Raw genomic sequence first — 17297 nt, forward strand, 5'->3', positions numbered from 1 at the left:
AAGGCCTTTGACAAGGCTGCTAAACAAGGTAAGAGCCCATAGTATTACAGAAAATACACTAGCATGGACAGAAGATTGGCTGACTGATTGAAGGCAAAGAGTAGGAATAAAGGGTAGCTTTGCTGGTTGGCTGCTGGTGACTAGTGGTGTGCTCCATGGATTGTGTTGGGTTCACAACTTTTCATGCTAAATGTTAATGATCTGGATAGTGGAATTGATGGCTTTGTGGCCAGGTTTTACAAATGATATAAAAATAAGTGGAGGGGCATGTAGTGATGAGGAAGCAGGAAGTCTGCAGAAGGACTTGAACAAATTGGAAGAATGGGCAAAGTGGCAGATGGAATACAGTGCAAGGAAGTGTCTGGTCATGCACTTTGATAGCAGGAATAAAGACTAAATGGGATGCAAATTTAGAAATGGAGGTACAAAGGAACTTGAGAGTCCCAGTGCAAAATTCCCTAAAGGTTAACTTGAAGGTTGAGTCAGTGGTAAGGAAGGCAAATGCAAGATTAGCATTCATTTCCAGAGGACTAAAATACAAAAGCAAGGATGTAATGATAAGGTTTTACAAGACATTGGTTTTGGGCCCCATGTCTAAGAAAGGATGCGCTGGTATTAGAGAGGATCCAGAGGAAGTTTATAAGAATCATCTCAGGAATGAAAGGGTTAACGTATGAGGAGCATCTGATGGCCCTGTGCCTGTACTCACTGCAGTTTGGGAGAATGAAAGAGGAGCATTCGGATTAGGAGGACATCCCTGTAGAACAGATGAGGGCAAAGCAGGGAGCCTGCAGAAGGAGTTAGGCAGATCAGGAGAATTGGCAAAGTGGCAAATAGAATACAGTGTAGGGAAATGTACGGTTGTGCACTTTGGTAGAAGGAATACAGGCATAGACCATTTTCTAAATGGGGCACAAAATTCAGAAATTAGAGGTGCAAAGTGACTTGAGAGTCCTCATATAGGATTCCCTAATGGCAAACTTGCAGGTTGTGTCAGGGGAAAGGAAGGCAAATGCAAGGTTAGCATTCATCCAGAAGACTAGAATATAAAGGTAAGGATGTAATGCTTTTTTTTAATAAGACATTGGTTAGACACACACTTATGAGGAGTTTTGGGTCCCTTATCTAAGCAAGGATGTGCTGCCATTAGACAGGGTCCAGAGGATAGTCACAAGAATGATTCCAAAAATGAAATAGGTCCCAGCTATGAAAGGGTTCATGTATGAGGAGTATTTGATGGCTCTGGCCTACACTCGCTGGAGGTTAGAAGAATGTGGGGATAATCTCATTGAAACCTATTGAATATTGAAAGGCCTGGACAGAATGGATATGGAGATGATATATCCTACAGTGTGGGAGTCTAGGGCCAGAAGGAACAGCTGCAAAAGACAATTTCCCTTAGAAAAGAGATGAAGAATTTCTTTAGCCAATCTATGGAATTCATTGTCACAGAGGCCAAGTCATTGGCTATAGTTAAAGTGAAGGTTGATAGGTTCCTGATTATTAAAGGTGTCGAAGGATACGGGAAGAAGGCAGAAGAATGGCGTTGAGGGGGATAATATATCAGGCAGAGAAGACTGGATGAGCTGCGTGGCCTAACTCTACTCCTAGGTTTTATGACCTAAAACTACAATATTACACAATTTAAGCAGACCTGTATGCAAGGTAATATGTTGATTTTTTATTGACCAGAAAACGACACTTTGTGAGAGGACAATTTATTGAAAAAGCTAGATGCACAAGTGCACAATGAAACTAAAACAATATTTCAGAATCTTGTGCAATGAATTCAAAATTCTCACCTCCAGAATAGGACACATTGCATCAGCAGTTGTACCTCCCAAAGTCTTGCAGAACTTATAAAATGATTCAAGATATGCCTGAAGACAAGAAAACCAATTAAGTCAATTACACATCAAGATGCATCTAAAATTATAAGGAACAGCTCAGCAAAGTTCACCATTAAATTATAACAAGGCTACAAGGCTGGTTAATAATACCGTTATAATCAGATGACATTCCAACAAAATGCAAGTCTCACATCAGAGTCTATACCAGCAATTTTAGTGCCAATAATATTAAATCTTGGGTGGTTTAGTGTATAACTGAATGCCAACTGAGCCTTGGTTTGATATTTATAGAATATTGTTAGTGGTTTTGGGAGTTCTTGAACAATACACATTGAGAGGGATTTTACTGGTTTTATTACAGCCCTGCTACCACTGGCTGCCCAAGATGAGAATGTCTGCCATTTCTTAGCACAGACATTATTTACTGTTGTGCATAGAAGTTTAAAAATTTCAGGAAGGGTTAGTTTGTAGTTACCTTGTATAGTGTATTACGAATAATTTCGATATTCATTTCATCAAGGTCCTGTTCAGATATACAATCCTGGAAAAATGCAGCTGAAATAAAGATAAAGACCCCCTTATTGCACTTATCCTTGTATATTCTAAGCTAGCAGTTCTCAAACAAATGCATTTACTTTAAAAATACTTAAGAAGTATCAAATAGCTATATGCTGCATATGCTTCCAAACACAGAAGCATTTTAACTCTGCAGCATGTTGCTTGTATCCTGTGTTCCTGTCCCTTGCCTCGCTGGAAGATTTATTTAGAAAAGATCAGAGGATGGAAGTAACTGCAGAGCTGTCCCAAAAAGGGAGAACATCTTCAGAAACAGGTTAATGATTAATTACATTTCTAAAGTATTCAGGGAACAAAAGGCTTCTTAAAAAAAGATATTCTAAGCAATCTAGCTTCTATTCTGGCTAACGTCACCCCTTTGGCAACAGAATGGAAATCAACTCAAAGTCCACATTTATGTGGACCCTCACAGCATTAACAGAGCATGCTCCAAAAGCGCTCAGCAATTTGCCAAGAGAAAACTGAGGTGCCTCATGTCGCGGTGCACAGATCTGGGGAAAGAAAACTCTACTCCTCTGGGCTGTCACCATGTGACCATAAAGATTTAATGAATTAAAAAGATGAACATGCTCAAGAACTCAGTAAAGATCTCGTGCAGCACCATTTTAATATATTCTAATTCACACAAAGGGGACACTTAAATACTCTCACTTTGTCATTAGTGTTCAAAGGCTTCTAAGAATATTTTAATAAAACACAGATCAGAATTTCTTGTAGGAGCTATCCTTTTGTTTATCAAGCATTACATTTTTGGACACCTAAACCTGGATCTCAGTTTTATTCCTGAGGGACAAAGGCTGAACCATTCCAGAGAACAATGAAACCTACATAATTTCTTTGTACAGCATTCTGGATACTCAAATTTTGTTTTACTGACAAAGTGCACGTAAACAACTGTAATACAATAGTAAACTCATTTCCAATCTGTGCTGGCTACCTATATACCTAATCCTTCAAAGTAAGTGTGTCATCAATTGAAACATAGCTGTTTCTCTCCAAAATGTTGCTTGACCTGGTAAATATTTCCAGCACTTTTCCTTCTTTTAAAAAGTATACTTAAATTAATCAGAATCAGGTTTATTTCACCGGCATATGTCATGAAACTTGTCTTTGCAGCAGCAGTACAATGCAATACACAATATATAATAATAATAATAATGCACATACACATGTGTACATATTCAGAAATCAGATGGCAGAGAGGAAGAAGCAGTTCCTGAATGGCTGTATGTGTCTAGCTTTTGCAGGGCTGAAAAGGAATAACTGGAGAGAATAGTTGCCAGTCTTTGTGTAGTCTTCTAATTAATGCAGTTTCTTTGAACAGGAAAGGCAAGCTTGTTTTCGTGTGAAGCTGCATTGAAGATTGCTTCTCAACTCATTACAAAAATCAAGATTTAATTCCAGCAAAGCTTATTAAGCATTTGGGAAATACAAAAAAAAGGCTCATCTTTCCTCTTTAAAGGAAAGGGTATAACTTCACTCACCCCATTACTGAACTGTTCCCACTTTCAAGGACTCTTCATCTCATTTTCTTGATATTTATTGCTTATGTTTTTGTAATTTTTGATTTTTTTTCTTTTTTTATTTGCACAATTTGTTGTCTTTTGTACACTGTGTGTTCATCCGGTGTATTAGGTGCGGTCTTTCATTGATTCCATTTTATTTTTTATATTTACTTTGAATGCCCACAAGAATCTCAGGGTTGTATATGGCGATGTTCATGTACTTTAATAATAAATTTACTTTGAACTTTGAAATTAGGTGGCTTACAAACACAGTTCTATTATTATGAGCAATCATCTTATTCTGGTCTGTAATCATCAGCTCTTTCCCCAGTCTCTTAAGAGTGACTAGAAATTGTACGTAGCAAACAAAAATTTGTTGTGTGATCAATCCTAGAAGAATAATAATATCTTTAATGTGGTGGAATAAGTCAGAATCATGAGCAAAATCTCAATAACTAAAGATGCTTAGATTGATCATGTTAGAAATGCTAAACATCTTCTCTGAGATTAAACTCACTGACATGTTTCTTACCCAAAGGAGTGTCAACCAAGATGGCATTATAGAGTTCTGCTGGTGTCTGAGCAATATTTACAGCTTCCAGTTGTTCAAAGCTGCCTAAGGGGTGGCACTTTGGAACCAGTTCAGAAATGGATCGCTGGTGTAATGTTCCAGTAATCAGGAGAATTATGTTGTCGATCATGTAGCTGTACCTATACAAAATAAAATTGCACATTAAGTGCTAAAGTTACTGTTCAGCTCTGTATCGCAATCACATACATTATAACTTAAAATCTGAATGCATCATCTCACACTCAAAGCACCTTTGAACAGCAATACCCTGACACAAACACAGAAAATGCTGGAAATACCAACAGGTTAGGCAGCAACTACAGAGAGAAGTGTGCATCTCTGGTTGACGACCTTCATTCAGAACTGCGAAACTGCTAGGAAACTTGAAGAAAAAAGGGAGAGGCTGTGAGAACAAAGGGAACGGCAGAAACGGAGTGGACACTACGAAATGATGCAGATCAGTATTGTCTGGGAGAGGCTACTAAATACTAGTTCATGGCTACTATTCTGTCTGGAGCTGTGCAATGAGCAGAACAGAGGCAACACAGTGCTGCAGCTAGGAGAGCTGTGGCCTCTCAGCACTGGACAAGTACACTTAATCCAGACCTTGGGTGCTATGTGAAGTTTCCACATTCTCCATTTGACCGAGTTGGTTTCTTCTAAGTGCGTTGGTTTGGTAAATAAATCGGGCACTGTCAATTGTCTCTAGTGTAGGTGATGGATAGAATCTGGAAGTGTGCTGAAGAGACTGTGGAGAGTACAAATAGGATTATTGTAATATTCATGGAAATAGCTGGCTGATGATCGGTGTGGACTCAGTCTGAAAGATTCCACTTCATGCTAACTGATTATGGCACAGGATTGCTAAAATCCAAAATAAAGGAGAGAGAAAAACAATTACACAAGAACTAGCCAAGAATCAAAAGACAAGCAGATGATGATGGAAATCTGAAACAAAAACAAAAAATGTTGGTAACACCCAGCAAGCTTGACAGTAGAAATAGAACTCCAGACTGATTCAATTGACCTTATGTCAAATATCTCCTCAGACCTCTACTGTGAGAAGTCATTGACTTAAGACATCAATCTGGCCCCCACACCATCTTCATATATGCAACCTGACGTTCCCCAACATTCCCTGGTCTTGCTCCCAATCTAATTGAAAGAAAAACACAAAACTGGGAGATGCATGTCTTAATTCTTTTTTACTTAGCGAGGATCGCACTCATGACGTGGTGACGTGATAACGTATGCCATTCATGTACTTTTACATAAAACCCCAAATGAATTATGTAAACAAATGCTTAAACAATATATTTACAATATTATTCAAATATTACTGAAATATTAAATACACAACACAACCTAGCCAATTCTGACAAAAACTATAGAGGATTTATTCCTTGAAATTCCTGTTAGGATTTCCTCAGCATTCTCCTTTAGTTCAGTACCATAAGTTACACCATCAATATTTCTCTCCTCTTATAGCTAACAAGTCTTCAGCACCTTTTCCTCATCAGTACCAATCCATATCATCCAACATCCCTTCATCTTCACGCCAAACACTTTCTTTGCTCTATCCATCCTTTTCCCTTTTCTGCAAGTTTAAATGTGCCCATTTTAGAAATGTAGAAAACGTACAGCACAATACAGGCCCATCAGCCCACGATGCTGTGCCAAACATGTACTTATTTTAGAAATTACCTAGGATTACCCACAGCCCTCTATTTTTTCTAAGCTCCATGTACCTATCCAGGAGTCTCTTAAAAGACCCTATTGCATCCGCCTGCACCACCGTCGCCGGCAGCCCATTCCATGCCATCACCCCCCTCTGCATAAAAAACTTACCCCTGACATCTCCTCTGTACCTGCTTCCAAGCACCTTAAAACTGTGCCCCCTCATGTTAGCCATTTCAGCCCTGGGAGAAAGCCTCTGACTATCCACATGATCAATGCCTCTCATCTTATACACCTCTATCAGGTTACCTCTCATCCTCCATCACTCCAAGAAGAAAAGGCCAAGTTCACTCAACCTATTCTCATAGGGCATGCTCCCCAATCCAGGCAACATCCTTGTAAATCTCCTCTGCACCTTCTTTAAGGTTTCTACATCCTTCCTGTAGTGAGGTGACCAGAACTGGCCACAGTACTCCAAGTGGGGTCTAACCAGGGTCCTATAAAGCTGTAACATTACCTCTCGGCTCTTAAACTCAATCCCACGGTTGATGAAGGCCAACGCACCGTATGCCTTCTTAACCACAGAGTCAACCTGCGCAGTTGCTTTCAGTGTCCTATGGGCTCTGACTCCAAGATCCCTCTGATCCTCCACACTGCCAAGAGTCTTACCATTAATACTATATTCTGCCATCATATTTGACCTACCAAAATGAACCACCTCACACTTATCTGGGTTGAACGCCATCTGCCACTTCTCAACCCAGTTTTGCAACCTATCAATGTCCCGCTATAACCTGACAGCCCTCCACCCTATCCACAACACCCTCAACCTTTGTGTCATCAGCAAATTTACTAACCCATCCCTCCACTTCTTCATCCAGGTCACTTGTAAAAATCATGAAGAGTAAGGGTCCTAGAACAAATCCCTGAGGCACACCACTGGTCACCAACCTCCATGCAGAATATGACCTATCTACAACCACTCTTTGCCATCTGTGGGCAAGCCAGTTCTGGATCCACAAAGCAAAGTCCCTTGGATCTCATGCTTCCTTATTTTCTCAATAAACCTTGCATGGGGTACCTTATCAGATGCCTTGCTGAAACCCATATACACTACATCTACTGCTCTTCCTTCATCAATGTGTTTAGTCATATCCTCAAAAAATTCAATCAGGCTCGTAAGGAATGACCTGCCTTTACAAGGCCATGCTGACCATTCCTAATCATATTATGCCTCTGCAAATGTTCATAAATCCTGCTTCTCAGGATCTTCTCCATCAACTTACCAACCACTGAAGAAAGACTCACTGGTCTATAATTTCCTGGGTTATCTCTACTTCCCTTTCTTGAATAAGGGAACAATATCTGCAACCCTCCAATCCTCTGGAACCTCCCCCATAAATATCATTGCCAGAGGATCAGCAATCTCCTCCCTCGCCTCCCACAGTAGCCTGGGGTACATCTCGTCCAGTCCCGGTAACTTATCCAACTGGATTCTTTCCAAAAGCTCCAGCACATCCTCTTTCTTAATGTCTATATGCTGAAGCATTCAGTCCGCTGTAAGTCATCCCTACAATCGCCAAGATCCTTTTCTGTAGTGAATACTGAAGGAAAGTATTCATTAAGTATCTCCACTATCTCCTCCGGTTCCATACACCTTTCCACTGTCACACTTGATTGGTCCTATTCTCTCACATGTTATCCTCTTGCTCTTCACACACTTGTAGGATGCCTTGGGGTTTTCCTTAATCCTGCTTGCCAAGGCCTTCTCATAGCCCCTTCTGAATATTTTTGAAATATTTCTCAAGTTTGAAGATTACTAAACTAAAATGCAAATTTGACATTTCACTCTCCACAGATGCTGGGTATTTCCAGTTTTCCCTGTTCATATTTCACATTTCTGGCATCTGCAGCTTTTTGCTAAAACTAAGTTTATAAACAGTGCAGTGTTCAAGACTATAAAAACAGTTGACTGCAGCTTCCTCCAATTCTGTTAATCCGATTTGGTCTAGTTTCACCCACGACCAAGATGCTCCTTGCCCATTAGTTGTTTTTAAGAGCACATATTGAAAGAAACACAATGTTGTACAGTAATAGAAATATTACTAGCCTTCAATTAAGAATGCTCTGACTTCAAAACTTAAGTAGCTTCAACAACTGCAAGAGCACACAGTGCAAACAAGAGATTTTGGAAATCCAGAGTAATACACACTAAATGCTGGAGGAACTCAGAAGGTCAGGCAGTATCCATGGAGAGGAATAAACAGTGAACATTTTCAGCCAAGACTCTTCAGCAGAGCAGATGAAGGGTATCAGCCTGAAACATCAACTGTATATTCCTCTCCATAGATGCTGCCTGACCTGTTGAGATCCTCCAACATTTGGTACAGCAAATAACATCCTTTTTAACACATTATTAATTAAATGCAATGTTACTCATATGTAAACAGAGGCATTGGAAATCTGAAATCTGGAGCTGCTCACATCTTTGGGGGAAAAACTTCACAGTTCAGGTCAGCGACGATCCATCAGAACTGATGAAAGGACACTCATCAATTTATGTCAACCACTCTTCATTTTTGATGAAAGGTCACTGACCTGAAACATTAACTGTCTCTCTCCAGGCATGCTGCCTGAACGGCTGAATAGTTCCAGCATTTCTGCATCTTATATTTCAACAAAAATATTCTTTGACTGGGTCTGTTCATAATTTACAACGTGTGTTTTCAGATTCAGTTGGAATATCAGCAAAATAGGAAACTTGGATTGAAAAGAACATTTTTAATAAGAGAAACAGGTGCATTTCATGTTCATACTACTCCTGCCAAGATTGTATTGCAAAATATTGCCAAAGGACTTTCTGTACTCTGATGTACCATAAAAGATTTGAAATTTAAAGAACAACTGAGCATTTTACAGGATATCCCCAAAACATTTCAGAAATAATTGAATGTGTAAAATTCACTATTTATTATTAGCAGCAATGGCTAACCCTGCAGGACCTCAGTAGCAAATGCGCATTTTTGGTGACGGTTAAAAGGAATGCTGGTCAGATCTAAATATGGTACAAATAATATCCTGTAAATCAAAAGTACATCTAACACATTGTTCCCTAGTTCACTTGTTCCACACTTACAATTAGTTACTCACGTAATAAAGTCAAGAAAGCTGGCCAGTGGCTCGTAAGCATGGTTCCTCATGTGCCTGAATTCAACCACCATCTTCTCCTTCAATTTGTCATCAATTACTGACACAGTGAGTGGGGAGGCCTCATTTGCCAGGAAGTTGCCATAGTCGGTGCTCTGGAGATGGAGCTTCAGATCTGCAAGATACAATTTGAGGTACAAAGATAATGGCAGGTATGCGACAAGTTTTTCTACCCTGAAAGCAAAGCTCTGGGCTGGAGGAACTCAGCAATCAGGCAACATCCATGGAGAAGAACGAATAGTCGACATTTCAGGTCAAGAGCCTTCATCCTGATTCGGCGTGAAGTTTTGACTGTATATTTCTCTCCATAAATGCTGCCCAACCTGCCAAGTCCCTCCAGCATTGTGTGTGTTGCTCTGGATATCAAGCAGCTGCAGAAACTTGTGTTTTTGACTTGAAACCATGTAGAGACGGTACTTTTCACATAGTGCCTCTGCTCTTGGAGCCAGTGTTAAGTTAGTGAAAACAGTTGTAAAACAAGTCCCTGCAATGTACATTATTCTTGCCAGTGCAACCTTTCATACTTCACATCATTCTTTAACCACAAATGACTCATTCCTTTATCTAACCAATGAAAGCATTTGAAAGAGTAATTTTTTGAATTATGTTGGGCACTGGATTTAAAAAATAAACAGATTCCAAAGTAGTTTCAGAATGTAGGCACAAAAGAATATTCACTATCCTCTAGTTCAGGGGCTCCCAACCCGGGATCCATGGATCCTTTGTTGAGTGGTATTGGTCCAAGGGAACCTGTGCTCTATTTCTTCTCCATTGTCTCGATTGTGCTGATACCTTATGTTTCAGACTGGGACCCTAGAACCTATATACCCAGCTACAGGGAAACACAGGTACCTACTGTGTACTATAAACACCTTTTTAAAAACTTTATATGTTTCAATGAGAATACTTCATTATTTTAAATCCAAGGCAGTACAGATCTACGCTGTTTGATCTCACCTCATGTCAGAACTGGCACCTCAAGAATTAATCAGGTGAACCTTTTAGCACTTCCTCTGTTGGAAATACATCCTTCCTTAGACAGAGAGATTCACACTATAGATACAATCTCACTGGCACTATGATAATGCAAAGTCATCCTCACCCTTCGAGTTAAATCTCCTTGCAATAAAAGGCAAATATACCATTTGCCTTCTCTCAGCTTGTCAAACCCACTGACTTTCCAGTGATTTAAGTACAAGGAACCAAAGTTCCCAGTGCTGAAGCTTCCTTTTTTTACAATCCACCCAAACTGACAGACGGTTTATGCAACATTTCAAGGGAAAAAAGCCCTCTACATTATACAAATTGATGGTCTAAGCTTTAACCATTGGATTGTAGAGCACATCAAATTCAAATGTCCAAAAATGCATCCAAATCTACTTGCATGTCCTCAAGCTGTTCAGGAAATTTCATACTTGCACAGAGGGCACTAACCAACTTATTGGAATGGGCAACACACATAAAAATTGCTGGTGAACACAGCAGGCCAGGCAGCATCTATAGGAAGAGGTACAGTCGACGTTTCGGGCTGAGACCCTGCGTCAGAACTAACTGAAAGACCCATGAATAGGAGATGGCACTGGACAATAACTTCAAGATAATCTGTGTGTATGGGGAAAGTGGGTGGTGGGCTTTGGGATTCTAACGTTTTTCTGTTATTCTGTTATTGGGGCTTTTTTCTGTTTCGTGGATGTCTGCGAAGAGTGAAGAATTTCAGGTTGTATACTGTGTACATTCTCTGGTACTAAGTGGAACCACTGAACATTTAGAATGGTTACATGCACGCACCAGAAAAAAAATTAATGACAGATACTGAAAATCTGAAATAAAAAATGTTGAAGATATTCAGCAGCTCAGGCAGCATCTATGGAAAAACAATTAATAGTTTGAGTCAAAGGATCTATCACAGCTGGCAACATGCAGACTGTACATTTTGTGTACCTTTAGTATCATTCATTCAGTCTGAGCAATTTACGACTGTAACTAGGACACTCGAAAAACATTGTTTTTCTGTTAAGTTGGGGGGTGGGCGTGCTTTGAAAAGGAAAATGCATTTAATGTTGTACAGGGCTAATAATTTATTCCCAATATTTTGCTAACATCCCGCCCTCAAATTTATTTTGACCATTTCCAACAGCTCTTTTCCCTCTTTCATGGTTCAGTATCATTTTTAAAAATATTTTAGAGATATTGAGTCATAAGCATAGAAACAGGTCACCCTGCCTCCCCCGGCCACCACTCCTGCCGACCATCAAACACTCATTTGCAGTCATTTGACTTACTCTCCACACATTCTTACCCACTCCCCCCAGACAGTACCACTCCCCTACATGTTGGGGCAGCTTAGTTGCCAGTTACCCTACAACCCACATCTTTGGGATATGTGAGGAAACTGGAGCGAACCCACACAATTACAAGAAGACACAAACTCCAGAGACAGCATTGGAGGCCAGGATTTAATCAGCTGTCCCGCTATGCTGCCCCAAATCCAGGCTCAAGAACTGACCACTTTGCTCGTCCTCAATAAGCCTTCATTCATTGGAGCTTGTTCTTTGTGTATTCAGGCCTAAACTGTCTGCACCAATTGTCAAACATGCATTGCACGCTAACAGATTGCTGTTGCAAGCAGCTTCCGTGCACAGGCTTTCTACAAATGCACGCACACATACGCATCTGGAATTCACATTGTGCATCATTTGCACTGGAAAATGCCAATTGCTTTCAGCAATTGATTTTGCACTACTGTTCAGTCATGTAGCACATAAAACTGAATTTCCAGGTCAAACCTCTACCCCACTGAGAACTGCATCCAGTATATGAACAATTCTCACTAGGTACCAGCAGTACAAGTTGCTATCTATACTGTTCAATATTTGAAAGGCCATTTTGCATTGTGTGTGCAGAGCAAAAAGATCTTTTTGGCATAGATATGTTAAAATAGTGTATCAAGACAAAATTAATATTTAAATTTGGATTTTTTTTTAGTTGAATTACAAATTCAGTTCAAGGGAAGATGAGTATATTATAGACACAAAAGATTCTACAGATGCAGAGCGACACACACAAAATGCTGCAGGAGTTCAGCAGGTCGGGCAGCATCTGTAGAGAAAATGAACAGTCAACAATTCAGACCGAGACCCAGATGAGTATATCATCAGGCTGGTGGATTGTGAAACAGAGCTTCAATTAAAGCCTACAACTAAAGAATTTCACAAGGCATTGATACTGAGGATTCCTCAAAAACTGATTTTCCTGATCATGGAGTTCAATTTCCATTATTTTCTTAGTTCCCTCTCTCTATGTAGACATTTTGATTTCTACATAGGTTTTATTACTGGCAGAAGTTGCAGAAGTTAAGTATTTATGATTTCCTTAGCTTCAAAGGGGCAGCATAGTAACATAGTGGTTAGCACAACGTTTTACAGTCCAGGGTTCAATTCCCAGCACTGCCTGGAAGGAGTTTGCACGTTCTCTCGGGATGCTCCGGTTTTCTCCCACATTCCAAAGACGTACTGATCAGTACGTTCATTAGTCATTATAAACTGGCTGGGATTGAAACTGTGGGCCTCGCCAGAAGGGCCCATTCCGCACTGTATCTCAATAAATAACTAACCACCCTCATGCAAACCTCTAGGTTTATCAATTTGTTTTTTTTTCCATTGTTTTGCTTTCCTACTGAAACTAGAGTTTGAGCAGCTTAACCAAGTTCCCACTGTGATCCAAGCTGCACAAATTGATAATGTGTACTGTTCTGCATCACCAATAAGAAATCTTGTCTTTCTCTATTACTAAAAACTACATTTGTATGGATATGGCAGTTTTAATACATTACTATTACAAATCATTTAAAGAAAATGTTACAGTAAATATCATGTAGTAAAAATATCATTCACCATTGCACTGAGCTTCATACACCAAGACCAATGCAGCAATAATTGTTGTTATGGAGCTGGAAATTGCGAGAGGATCTCATGTCCCCAGCCCCATGCTTTTCTCCTTTATTTTATACATTCATTGCTGATATAGAACACAGAACAGTACAGCAGAGGCCCTTTGGCCCATGTTGTTGTGCCGACCTTTTAACCTACTCCAAGATCAATCTAGTGCTTCCCTCCCACAGAGCCCTCTTTCCTTCTTTCATCCATGCACCCATATACCATAAACCATACAATGAAACAGAGAAACAAAGAAATCCTACCACGACAGTTAAGTAATAATTATTTTTAGGTAGATTCCAGGAAATCACAGTCTGTAAGGCAGCTACTTTGTGCTTACGCCAGCACATCTGGAACTCTCACCCCAGTAACATATTTAAGATCAGATTAGGTGCATTGGTGCTTAACACAAAACAAATCACAACACCAGTTCACATGAACTTTCCCTCAATAGTAATTTTAACATGGTCAAACCAAAAGGTGCAGATTGAGTTTAGCTTGAGCACATTTCCTAGGTTAGTTGCCAAGGTGATGTACTGCCTCACTTCCACAGATTTACAAGTTCAGGCATAAAGTCAGTTTATTTAATATGTACGTTTGGAATCTTAAAAGTCTGTGCGATATTATCACAGGAAAGTCTGGATCAGTATTGGAGAAATAGAATTCTATTTACCAGTCTTAATCAATGCATCAACATGGTGCCAGCAGCCAACGCAACTAATAGCAACCAGTTCACAAAACTACTACTTCTCCTTTTAAATAGAATTCTAGTATTAATCTGTGTGTAATAAGAGCCTGCAATTTACAATTTGATAATGTGTTTATGGGCTGCGATCTGTCACTTTTAGTCTCACGAGAACGCAGAATGGTTGACAGCAAGGTTAAGGACACACACACACACACTCACACACACACACACACACACAGACACACACACACAAAATTGTACTTCTTATCAATAAAGCTTACACCATTTAAACAAATCACAGCCTAGGTTTAAAAAAGAGTTTAAGTGAACCTCTGGGGTAATGCCTTCTACAAAAGCTATTTGGAGTCGGGTGTTCCAATGAGATTGGAGGTGTGGGTTGCAGAGGTGCCTTGCCCTATTAAAAAAAACAGTCAGATTACTGACAGAACCTGCTCTTCTCAAGAAAGATCTCTTTGTGTGTACCATGTCTCAATCAAAACAACTTCCATAGGACCTTAGAAACTACATGAAGCTGGAAAAGGCTACTTAGCATTTCTAAACATCTGAGCGTATATTAGTCCACAGTAACAGAAACTGTCTACAAATGGAGGAAACTCAGTACTGTTGCTACACTCCGTAGGAGTGGGCATCCTGCAAAGATCACACAAAGAGCACAATCATGCAATGCTGAAGGTGAAAAAGGGCCCAAAGATAACAGCAAAAGACCTGCAGAAATCTCCAGAATTTGCTAAAGTTTTTGTTCCATTATCGGAAAAACACTAAACAAGAATGGTATTCATCCAAGGACACCACAGAGGAAACCACTGTTCTCCAAAAAGAAAAAACATTGCTGCACATGTCAAGTTTGCAAAAGACCTGTATGTTCCACAAGGCTTCTGGGACAATGTTCTGTGGACAGATGAGACAAAAGTTGAACTTTTTGGCAGAAATGTACACTATGTTTGGAAGGAAAAGGGCACTGTACACCAACACCAAAACCTCATCCCAACTGTGAAGCATTGTGGAAGGAGTTTGGGACTGTTTTGCTGCCTCAGGGCCTAGACAGCTGCAATCATTGAGGGAACAATGAATTCAAAATTGTATCAAGATATTTTACAAATGATATTAGGGTAGCGGTCCATCACCTGAAGCTTAACAGAAGTTGGATGACGCAACAAGACAACGATCCAAAACATAAGAGTAAATCGACAATATAATGGTTTAAAAGAAGAAAGTACATGTTTTGGAATGGCCAAGTCAGAACCTAGACCCAATTGAGATGCTGCGGCATGACCTGAAGAGGGCTGTTCATGCAAGCTATCCCAAAAATATTGAACTCTCTAATCCAGCCAGCAGCTTGCTACATCTCCTCTGCATCCTCTCTAATCCACGTCTTTCCTATAAATGAGGCATTCAGAACTGAACACAATACCCTAAATGTGGTCTAATCAGAGTTTCATAGTGCACAACATTATGTTGTGGCTCTCTAACTAATCCCTCATTAATGAAGCTCCACACCATATACCTTCTTAACCACTCGATTAACTTGAGTGGCAACCTTAAGGGATCTATGGACAGGACCCAAAGATCCACCTGTTCCTCAACACTGCTAAAAGTCCCATCAGTAACCTTGTACTCTGCCCTCAAGTTCGACCTTCTAGCGTACATCATGGTACACCCCTCCAGACGATATAACCCAGGTTACTACAGGAAAAAAGAAGAAATCGCTGAGCCACTGGCACCCTCACAGGCCACAAGTAGTACCAGAAGATTGGACGATGGCAAATGTTATTCCTCTGTTCAAGAAAGGGAGTAGGGATACCCGTGGGGAATTATAAACCTGTGAGTCCTCATTAAGTGGTAGGCAAACTATGAGAGAGGATTCTTCAGAGACAGGTTACAGGCATTTGGCAAAGTACAGGCTGATTAGAGATAATCAGCATGGCTTTATGAAGGGCCGGTCACACCTCATGAGCCTGAGTTAGATTTTGGAGGAAGTGAGGAAGCAAATTGATTAAGGTACAGCAGAGGGTGTAGTGTATAGAAAATTTATTAAGGCATTCGACAAGGTTCTACATAGCAACATACATCAAAGTTGCTGGTGAACGCAGCAGGCCAAGCAGCATCTATAGGAAGAGGCGCAGTCGACGTTTCAGGCCGAGACCCTTCGTCAGGACTAACTGAAGGAAGAGTGAGTAAGGGATTTGAAAGCTGGAGGGGGAGGGGGAGATGCAAAATGATAGGAGAAGACAGGAGGGGGAGGGATAGAGCCAAGAGCTGGACAGGTGATAGGCAAAAGGGGATATGAGAGGATCATGGGACAGGAGGCCTAGGGAGAAAGACGGGGGGGGGGTGACCCAGAGGATGGGCAAGAGGTATATTCAGAGGGACAGAGGGAGAAAAAGGAGAGTGAGAGAAAGAATGTGTGCATAAAAAGGAGTAACAGCTGGGGTACGAGGGGGAGGTGGGGCCTAGCGGAAGTTAGAGAAGTCAATGTTCATGCCATCAGGTTGGAGGCTACCCAGACGGAATATAAGGTGTTGTTCCTCCAACCTGAGTGTGGCTTCATCTTTACAGTAGAGGAGGCCGTGGATAGACATGTCAGAATGGGAATGGGATGTGGAATTAAAATGTGTGGCCACTGGGAGATCCTGCTTTCTCTGGCGGACAGAGCGTAGATGTTCAGCAAAGCGGTCTCCCAGTCTGCGTCGGGTCTCACCAATATATAAAAGGCCACATCAGGAGCACTGGACGCAGTATTTCACCCCAGTCGACTCACAGGTGAAGTGATGCCTCACCTGGAAGGACTGTTTGGGGCCCTGAATGGTGGTAAGGGAGGAAGTGTAAGGGCATGTGTAGCACTTGTTCCGCTTACACGGATAAGTGCCAGGAGGGAGATCAGTGGGGAGGGATGGGGGGGACGAATGGACAAGGGAGTTGTGTAGGGAGCGATCCCTGCGGAATGCAGAGAGAGGGGGGGAGGGAAAGATGTGCTTAGTGGTGGGATCCCGTTGGAGGTGGCGGAAGTTACGGAGAATAATATGTTGGACCTGGAGGCTGGTGGGGTGGTAGGTGAGGACCAGGGGAGCCCTATTCCTAGTGGGGTGGTGGGAGGATGGAGTGAGAGCAGATGTACGTGAAATGGAGGAGATGCGTTTAAGAGCAGAGTTGATAGTGGAGGAAGGGAAGCCCCTTTCTTTAAAAAATGAAGACATCTCCCTCGTCCTAGAATGAAAAGTGAAGACATCTCCCTCGTCCTGAGAGCAGATGCGGCGGAGACGGAGGAAT

The 17297-nt window shown here is 40.9% G+C and overlaps 1 protein-coding gene across 1 annotated transcript in view; it reads right to left on the reverse strand.

Annotated features, from left to right (window-relative positions):
- atp6v0d1 (ATPase H+ transporting V0 subunit d1) overlaps window positions 1–17297 on the reverse strand; it is a 73007-nt gene that overhangs the window by 5884 nt on the left and 49826 nt on the right. The window contains exons 2-5 of the mRNA XM_063066784.1: window positions 9330–9501; window positions 4464–4642; window positions 2326–2405; window positions 1803–1880 (exon numbers count right to left, since the gene is read on the reverse strand). Of these exons, the coding sequence (XP_062922854.1) occupies window positions 1803–1880; window positions 2326–2405; window positions 4464–4642; window positions 9330–9501 (509 nt within the window). The remainder of the gene's footprint in view (window positions 1–1802; window positions 1881–2325; window positions 2406–4463; window positions 4643–9329; window positions 9502–17297) is intronic.

This window comes from Mobula hypostoma, chromosome 14 (assembly GCF_963921235.1).
Source record: "Mobula hypostoma chromosome 14, sMobHyp1.1, whole genome shotgun sequence".
In the NCBI taxonomy this organism is placed as follows: Eukaryota; Metazoa; Chordata; class Chondrichthyes; order Myliobatiformes; family Myliobatidae; genus Mobula; species Mobula hypostoma.